At 31.5% G+C, this 9,893-nt stretch overlaps 1 protein-coding gene across 2 annotated transcripts; it reads left to right on the top strand.

The window, feature by feature from the left end:
- Nucleotides 1–305: 305 nt before the first annotated feature.
- Nucleotides 306–6,783, top strand: LOC134706494 (L-rhamnose-binding lectin CSL3-like). 2 transcript variants are annotated; one of them, XM_063565480.1, is made up of 4 exons: nt 306–416; nt 4,332–4,676; nt 5,758–6,063; nt 6,571–6,783. In XM_063565480.1, the coding sequence occupies exons 2-4, from the start codon at nt 4,337–4,339 to the stop codon at nt 6,624–6,626; spliced, it is 702 nt and encodes a 233-aa protein (XP_063421550.1). In that variant the 5' UTR covers nt 306–416; nt 4,332–4,336; the 3' UTR covers nt 6,627–6,783. The 2 variants fall into 2 exon arrangements, with proteins under 2 accessions (XP_063421550.1, XP_063421549.1); XM_063565479.1 differs by lacking the exon at nt 306–416 and adding an exon at nt 602–742.
- Nucleotides 6,784–9,893: the final 3,110 nt, after the last annotated feature.

Raw genomic sequence — 9,893 nt, 5'->3', positions numbered from 1 at the left:
ACTCCCTTATTTCTTCCAGAAGATAGATGATTGAAAAGGTAAGAACTGAGAATCACGATTTCAAATATCTAGAACATTGTTTTGAGCCTTGCGTGAATCTCACATATGAAGGACAGGACTTGGTTGTGTGCGTACATTTGTACTATTAAAGTGCAAGTAATAAATTTCACTACTCAAAATTACGTTCATTACGTAAAGTATAATCAAATCTGATTTACAGTTTTAAATTGTTGATTCAAACTACATAAATGTGCTTGAACACATAATAAGTAAACAAAACAATAGAACTGATTGGCATTGTCATTGAACCTTTAGCATTATTCAACATCGTAAACTATCTCAAGAAGATATATAAAGTTCGGTAGATTTACTTGAATTATAATTATTTCTAAAAGACACAAGGAAACTGAACAAAGGTAAGAACGCAAAATTATTCTCTAGAAAATATTGAAAAATATAAATAATCAGATAAACCTCAATTTCCCGTTTATGTCTATTGATATATTTTTGAACGTTTAGTCTTCATTTTTTTTTACAAAAAGTATACCATAATAGTGTAACGTTTATGGGTCATCGTAAATTCCCCTTTTTCTATTTTTAGATACTATATATATAACTATAGTTGTCCGGTCACTTTTTCGCGGGGATCGTTTTTCTCGTGCTTAGATCTCAATGTCCAGACTTGGATATTTAAACCTCGTCAGGACAGTGTTTCTTTAGATTGTGGAAAACTTTCGTACTGGTAAGTTGTACTTTTAATTTCAATTTATTTGTATTTCGATGTTTGACTTAAATATTTATTTCTTTACATTTGATATATTTTTTTTCGGTCTCGTAGTCAAACAGTTCTAAAATGTTAAATTTACGTTTCCGTTCCAGAACAAATAGAGGGAATTGTACACTAGCTTGATATTTTATGATTTCGGGTTTATTAAGAGATGGAGTTCATTTTGATCACGATATTTAGATAGATGGTTAATCCGAGGGATATTTTGGTGTAACGGTCGTCAATCTACGGAATTGTTCGTGCCTAATTACTCTGAAATAGAATTTTGTATTATCGCATGTTTTGGTTTTGGATCTTGAACTGGTCAATTTTATTGAAAAAGTTTTTCAAACATTGCTCTGGTTGGATTGAAAACTAAACGGGTATTGAGAAATGCGATGTTTTTTTACTGGATCGATTTTTGTTCCCTAGTCATAGAATAATGAGATTCATGATCTAGTCTAACAAAGTCGGTGGGAACCAGTGGGTATAATTATTTTGTCTCGGAAGGTTAGTAATTAGATAGTTCTAAGGCCAAACGCTTCTTTGAAATTGTTAACTTGTATGGGTATTTTTCACCGCATGCATCGTTTCTCTAAAAAGGGGAAGTTCGGAAGTGTATTGAAATTCTGAATTGATAATTCCGCATGGAGATACCGCGATATTTATGTATTTATATGTTGTCTTTGTCTATTAAATATGAAACTGTTTTATGAATTTTGGTCATTTGTTATAGGAGCAAATGCATTGCTTGGCAAATCGTCATCACTGGTCATTTTTAGGTTTCTTATACCTGTCATTATTGAATTTACTGTTTCGTTGTATTGTCAGTATGCTGTCAGAAGTCCTGGAGCGAAAGCACAGGCCGAACCCTCTCTACCAGTAACGTAAATGGCTGAGCTAGCAGGGTATAATGTCATGAGACAGATTATGAATGGAAATACGTCTACACACGAATACCCATTTACGTTGCAATAGAACAAGAGATACGCACTTAAAAATCGATTGGTTTGTTTTACCGATTATGATATTTAGTCTGATTGTGGATTTGTCATTCAGATGTTGCATGCATAAGAAGTAAAAGCAAAAAATATGTCAAGTAAAGAAACATTCAACCAGCAGTGTAAAACATATGTGAATGCATAAAAGTTTTGCGTCCGATGTGTTTTCTGGATTTATTCACATTTAACGCCATATATTTGAAATAAAAAAAAATAATTAAAACTACGGTCGGGTTGTTGTCGCTTTGACACATTTTCCATTTCCATTCTTAATTTTATTCCATCTTTTTATTTGAACATTCATTCGTTTTATATGTTAGAGCTTTTGAGTTTGCCATTTGATTACAGACTTTTCCTCGTATTTCGTTATTTTTGTTATTTTACTTTTTGCACTATATGTTCAACATACTGGGGGCTTAAATAGTATATCTATTTACTATACTATATATAAAAAATGTTAATTTTCGCAAACCATTTCGGTTACAGAAAAGAACTATTTTTTTACAATCAGTAAGGGAAGGTCTACAGGTAATGTGAATACACAGAACCCTAATTTATCTTTTGTATCTGTGTCTATTAACAAAATTCCATGTATCTATAAGTCCCATTTAAGTGTTTAAAAACTGCTTTAAACATGATTAGATATTCCCAATACACTGATTGGTTGAACTACTGAGGTGATCCATAGAATTCACAAACCTAAATAAATGTTTCACGATTGGTTCAACAACTGTGGGGTCGATGAATAGTACACGCTTCCCAAAAATAAGGAGAGTTGTACAAGTACTATATATACCATGGTTTTTACGAGTTAACATATTTAAACAAACGAATCCGAAGGATGAGTTTGTCTAAATATGTTAATGAGTAAGACACATGGTATATAAAATTTGTAATATAAATAAAATGATTGACAGCTTTAAGGCCTTCAACCAATATTGGAAATTGATCACGTTAGTTTTATCCAATGAAATGGAAGCTCGCGCAAGTCACTTTTGCGACTCATGTATGATCTTCTGTGTATTTCATGTAATAGGACCCCTGAATTTGCAAAAAGGAAAAAACATGTCTGATTTTCCCGATTTTTATTTAGTTCTGCGCCCCGTGCATGGTTGTTTGCGCAAGTAATTTCATAATGTCATCAGACTGAGGTAAACAAAAATATCGGATTCCAGCGTCGGACAAGGATTAAATAATTATTCTAATGACGGTAAGAAAATTTTTTTCAAGTATCATACACATTTATTATATTTTACAGAATTTTCATCTCATTGAAAAATGCATATTTATACATTTCTAGTTTTCGTACAAACTGCTTTCTTCCGTTATTTTATCAATTCGATTATTAAATTAATTATTAAAACACAATTTTAATGATAAAACACTGAATTTTAACAGTAGCGGATCCAGGGAGCGTAGATAGTGTACGTTCTCCTAAATGATCGCAAAAAAATCTTGTTTTTTCAGATATTTGTAGCCGATATTTATTCCTTTTTCTATAGGTATCCCCTTTTTTAAATCGAAATTTAATTGGATCTTCGCAAAGGAAATGGTAGTTTCACAACTTAAAGAAGAAACATTTAGTAATTGTTTCCAAAATTAGTGGAATTCGTAACAATCCTATATAGTTTGAAAAAGGTTTTAAGATTTGGGTACACATAATTTTATTGCTTTTTGTTATGAAATGAAAAAAAATGAAGATCTTGACCTTTTAGTACGTTTAACAGTTTCCTAAATATTTTAGAGGCGGATACATTTTTAAAAAGGGTGGAGCTTCAGCCATGGAATAACATGAACATGAATATGTTATACCATGGCTGAAGCTCCGCCTTTTTTCCTTTGAATTCTAATTGAGTTGCATATCTAATTAGCAAAGTATGGTATGTAACATTAATTTGCATATAATATACCATGGTTTTTCATCACCACACTTTTTAAGCAATTTTTTTCATAAAAACATCAAACGAAAAAATCCAATTTATGTTACAATTAATGTGAATGCACATACCCCTTCTCCAATTTATCTTTTGTTAAAAATGATCAAGTGTTCACCACTTACTGTTTTCAATACGATATCAAACACTGAAGTCTGATTTATTTTTTTCTAATAAAAAGTTTCTGCTAATCAAAATAGTAAAAATCCTTTATGATAATGTCTTGTTTGCATTTTCTGTTTTTTTCTGTAAATTCTATAATTTTAAAATAACACTTTTCCTATACTCACCTTGATCGCACAACCCACCCCTAACGAAAGAACAAATCCAACACAAGAGTGTCAACTTGTTCGAATCGTTCAGATTTTCTACCAAGGATAAACGTGGCATCAGTGCGTTTTTATAAATGTGCTTCAACAATGGAAAGCACCATACTGTTTGGTCGTCTATAAAGGCCACGACCTAAATATATTATACAATTAAATTGAAAAGCTATTGCTTCAACTTTATTTATTTTTATGATATTTATTTCTAAAAACAAAGCGAACGTTACATATAAATATAACAGTGACTAAACAGTTATTAATAATTTTTGTTTTTCTTGACAAATTGCATTCTCTATATCTCTAGGAAAAATGGTGCTATCAGTAATATTTTACTGTTTGATGGTATTCGCAATTGCAAACTGCAAAAAGAAGATGGCTTGTGAAAACTCCATAGTGAACCTATCGTGTCCAGACAACACATCCATCCGGATTGTCACAGCAAGTTATGGGCGGGACGATTATATCGCGTGTCCACATCTACATATTAGGACCGATAACTGTTCTGCTGTCAATTCCCTAACTGTAGTTCAAGGCCAGTGTGACGGACAACAGTTGTGTAATGTCAAAGCATCAAATTCTATTTTTGGCGATCCCTGTGTAAACACTTACAAATATCTGAAAGTCAAATATGTTTGTAAGAAAAAGAAAGGTAACATTCAAAAATCCTAATGCTACAACCCTCATGCCCATATATCAAGATGTTTTGCATGTTTATACAAGTAAATATAATTCTTCATCGACTTCTTTTTAAACAGTGATTCTATGGGATATTATAAATGTTAATCAGTTCGTTGTATCAAAACTACATTTATAATGAATAATTAGAGATAGACCATTTTGTACATATTCCAAGGGGAAACTTGATGCAAAGCATTATTTTTTACTGTTTCATTGCCTTTGGTAGAAAAAGAGGACTTTGTGGCAAATAAATCAGGATTTTTATAGAAAATCCACAGCCTTTATCCTTGTACTCTCATATTTGGCAATTTGATGACTGAAAGATATAGGATTATTGCATGCAGTGCTAGCATTGATTTCCTTAAAACAAGTTTATAAATGTAGTTATTGGTTAAAATAAATATAAATATGGCCAAAATCAAGTACACCTTTTAGGGTGCGCTCGACTTTAATGACTCAGCACAGGGTGTTTTGGAATTTACAGGGTGCTTAGATTTTTTTGTAAAAAATAAACACTACCACATCATAGAAAATCAAGTGAGAAATTTATTTTTAAAATTTTATAACAGAAATCTCTGTATTAAAAGCTGTGGATTTTCTATAAAAATCTTGATTTATTTGCCACAAAGTCCTCTTTTTCTATTAAATGCAATGAAACAGTAAAAAATAATACTTTGCATCAAGTTTCCCCTTGGAGTATGTACTAAATGGTCTATCTCTAATTATTCATTATAAATGTGGTTTTGATACAATTGAGGTTTGAAAAATTCGTACAAAAATGTCTACAGAAAAGTACATAAACCTTAATGTATAAAACTTGTTAAATAGGAGGCCTATATACAGGTTGGTGTATGTGGTCGCAATTGTTTGAAGCTCGGTAGTTATCGTACTTTCGTGTTCAATTTTGCATTTCTTTAAGATGTTTTGACTTGGTTTCAGAAAAAAGTGTACTCTTCATTTATGATAACTTCCATTTGTACTGTATATAGAAATAATTGAAGATTTCACCTAAAAATATCAATATTTATAGATAGCTGTCAAATGTATTTCAGGACCATCGCCACCCATTAAACCATCTTCTAATTTAACATATGTATGTGAGGGTCAAAGAGGAAATATACAGTGTCCTGCTAACAAATACATCAAGATCAATGGAGCGACATATGGACGGACAGACAGAACAACATGTCCATCCCCTATAATCAGGACAACAGAATGTTCTACGGAGTTCCCACTTCCTATGATAAGGGATCAATGCCAAGGTCAACAAGAGTGTATTATTACAGCCACAAACGCATTGTATGGAGATCCATGTGTGAATACGTACAAGTACCTTACTGTAAACTTTGACTGTACAGGTAATAGTCATAATAATAATCAACGAAATAAAAGTCTCCCAACGCGGCATTTCTACTATTTTTTTCGCATTATTTGATATGCAGAAGGATTTTTTCTATTTTTTTTTTTTTTTTTTTTTTTTTTTGGTGGAAACATATTGCTAGTTTGTGTTTTGTTAAATTTGGTTTAATTTTGTTCATGTAACAGTTATTCTCTCTTTAACATCTAATATTCGTGAGATCTTTTTGGTAGTTAGGGTTGGGGATAAAATACATTGGTAATAATAATGGTAGTTTTTATGATCGATCAACATTATGTATTTTTCTCCCATAAATCTGCAGATTAAACAGAAAATACGTCTTTCTGTAACTTCATTGGGATATAAAAGAGTCGACCGAAGCTCACTGTGTATAAAGCTCGGAACTTAAAACAAGTCGCATCACCAAATTCAATTTATTTGTTTAACAGGTATTAAAGATCCATAAAGTTTAGAATTATTCGGTATAAACATCTGTCTTATTTTACAGGACAAGGAAATGCGGAAAAAGAAAAAGGAATGAAGAATGCGATTGAAGATGAATAAAAAAAGACTAGTGATTCGATTTAAATTTGTCATTGTTTGCTGTTTGTTTTCTGTAGTTATTGGTGTAGATATGTTTAAGTATTGTTGTAGACACATTTTAAAGTAGTGTATACATACGTTTTACTTTGTTCAATACCAATAAATAGATATCGACTGATGTTAGAATAAAGTGTTAATATCTTAAAAGAGTAAAAAATGAACTATAAGATCATTTGCAGTTTTCAGTCAATATTCTTCCATATCATATCCACGCAGTAAGTACAATCCTGTCAAAACATTTCGCTTGCAATCAATTAAGACATGTTCAGTCGCTGGTTAGTCCTGTGTGGACGTAACGCACGTTAGGCGTAATACATGTTTTACCCTGGTACCTTTTGTTGACTATTATTCGTTTGTTTCTTTGTCCTATATTTTTCAAATTAATTGATTGTAGTCCTGTCATGTAATGTTTTCATTTTAATGTTATGATTTACATTGCCATAAAATCGAGAGGTTTGGCATGCAACAAAACCAGGTTCAACCCACCATTTGTTTTTCTTAAAATGCCCTGTTTCAAGTCAGAAAAATGGCCATTGTTATATTATAGTTCGTTTCTGTGTGTGTGTTACATTTTAATATTGTGTTTCTGTTGGGTCTTAGTTCTTATATTTGATACGTTCCCTCGGTTTAGTTTGTATACCGGGTGTGTTTTTTCCTTATCGATTTATGAATTTCGAACAGCGGTATACTACTGTTGACTTTTTTTTAACTCTTTCACAGATGATATAAAAAGTAAAAACACAAAAATACCGAACTCCGAGGAAAATTCAAAAAGGAAAATCCAAAATCAAAAGGCAAAATCAAAAGTCCAAACACATCAAACGAATGGATAACAACTGTCATATTCCTGACTTTGGTACATGCAGGCATTTTCTAATGTAGAAAATGGTGGATTGAACCTGGCTTTATAGCTAGCTAAACTTCTCACTTGTATGACAGTCGCATCAAATTCCATTACATTGTCAACGATGTATGAACAAAACAAACATACTCAAAGAGTAAAAATGTCAAAAATAGGGGTACAGCAGTCAATATTGTGTTATCATCTTAATATCACTATAAAAACAACAAATGTAACGAAGAATCACAAAAAGGCATACATCGCATATGTTTCACCGACGATTTGCTGGAGTTTTGGCATGCAACAAAACAAGGTTCAACCCACATTTTTTCTAATATCCTGTACCAAGTCAGGAAAATGGCCATTGCTATATTATAGTTCGTTTCTGTCTGTTATATTTTAATGTAGTGTTTCTGTTGTATCGTAGTTCTCCTTTCAAAATTTATGTGTTTCCCTCAGTTTTATTTTGTAACCCGGATTTGTTTTTCTCTCAATCGATTAATAAATTACTGTTGCCTTTGTTCCATAGGTCGTAACTACAATCCACCTCTCTTTTCACAACGAATGAGACCTACCGAATTAGACTATTTACTGGATGTGTAATAACAAAAGCAACACGACGGGTTCCACAGGTGGAGCAGGATCTGCTTTCTCTACCGGAGCACCGGAGATTATCGCCATTTTTCGCGGTGTTTAGTGTTGCTTAGTCTTTAGTTTTATGTTGTGTCTTTTGTTCTATTATTTTTCCGTTTTTTTTTAGCCATGGCGTTGTCAGTTTATTTTTTATTAATGATTTTGGCTGTCCCTCTGATATATTTCGCCCTTCTTTTACCAATGATATGTTCAGTTAAACTCTTTTTCTATATCTTGAACTATTTTCAAAATATACAAAGAATGGTCAATTGAAGACTGACTGGATTTTATGACATAAGATAGCATATTAATCTATTGCAATAAAAAATCATAATTTCAAATAAGATTTGTAGATTTAGCTAACTAAGTCCTTATATTTGTATAAAATAATATTCGTTTATAGTGGAACATTGTTTTAAGGTTTATGTACCCTTTAGCCATTTTTGTACGAACTTTTCAAACTTCAATTGTATCAAAACTACAGATATAATGAATAATAGAGATAGGCTATTTTGTACATATTCCAAGGGGAAACTTGATGCAAAGCATTCTTTTTTACTGTTCCATTACATTTAATAGAAAAAGAGGACTTTGTGGCAAATAAATCAAGATTTTTATAGAAAATCCACAGCCTCAGTTAATACAGAGATTTTTGTTATAAAATTTTACTCTCTGAATCCGGAAGTCAGGAATCTGATGAAAACATTCACAAGACACGGAAAAAGATGTTAGCAAGAGCTGCATTGCTCTTACTTGGTAGGGAATTTAGAGATATCAAAAACCTTTACGACTCCACAGAAGTCGAAAAAATGTCTCACGAAAGTCAATTTTGTCTCATAAAAGTCAATTTTGTTGTTACAAAATTGAATTTTGTCGTCACAAAAATGAATTTTGTCGTCACAAAATTGACTTTTGTCTCAACAAAATTGACAAAATTGACTTTTGTCTCAACAAAATTGACAAAATTGATTTTTGTCTCAACAAAATTGACAAAATTGACTTTTGTCTCAACAAAATTAACAAAATTGACTTTTGTCTCAACAAAATTGACAAAATTGAATTTTGTCTCACAAAATTGAATTTTGTCTCACAAAAGTCAATTTTGTCTCACAAAAGTCAATTTTGTCTCACAAAACTTAATTTTGTCTCACAAAATTGAATCTTACCTCACACAATTGACTTTTGAGATTTAATTTCCATATCAGGTAACAAAAGTCAATTTTGTATGCAAATATGTTTATATCTGCATACCTTTTTACACAAAATTGACTTTTGTCATGACAAATATGAATTTTGTCTACAAAAATGAATTTTGTCATGGCAAAAATGAATTTTGTCATGACAAAAATGAATTTTGTCTACACAAATGAATTTTGTCATCACAAAATTGAAGTTCTCACAAAACAAGTCTGTAGCACATAGTTTTGTAAGACAAAAATGATTTTGTTATGACAGAATTGAATTTTGTACAAAACCACAAGAGTCCCATTCGGCGCCCCGTAGCTCCAGACCTCAATTAAACTGATTGAAAGATTATGTCTTCATCATATTATATCGCGAATTACAATTATATAAACAATAATTGTCAGTTAAAAACTAAATTTTTCAACAATGGCCATTTGATAAAGTCGTGATTATCTCTGTTTTTTGTGCTTTCAAAATATTTCTGTTTGAAAGTTGACAGTTTATATTCTAGTAACACGGCGATTTATCCTTTACAGTAAATAGATACATGATTTTCCAACTTTATTGCA

The sequence above is a fragment of the Mytilus trossulus genome, chromosome 2 (assembly GCF_036588685.1).
Source record: "Mytilus trossulus isolate FHL-02 chromosome 2, PNRI_Mtr1.1.1.hap1, whole genome shotgun sequence".
Taxonomy (NCBI): domain Eukaryota; kingdom Metazoa; phylum Mollusca; class Bivalvia; order Mytilida; family Mytilidae; genus Mytilus; species Mytilus trossulus.
This window is presented reverse-complemented; position numbering and strand designations above follow the sequence as displayed.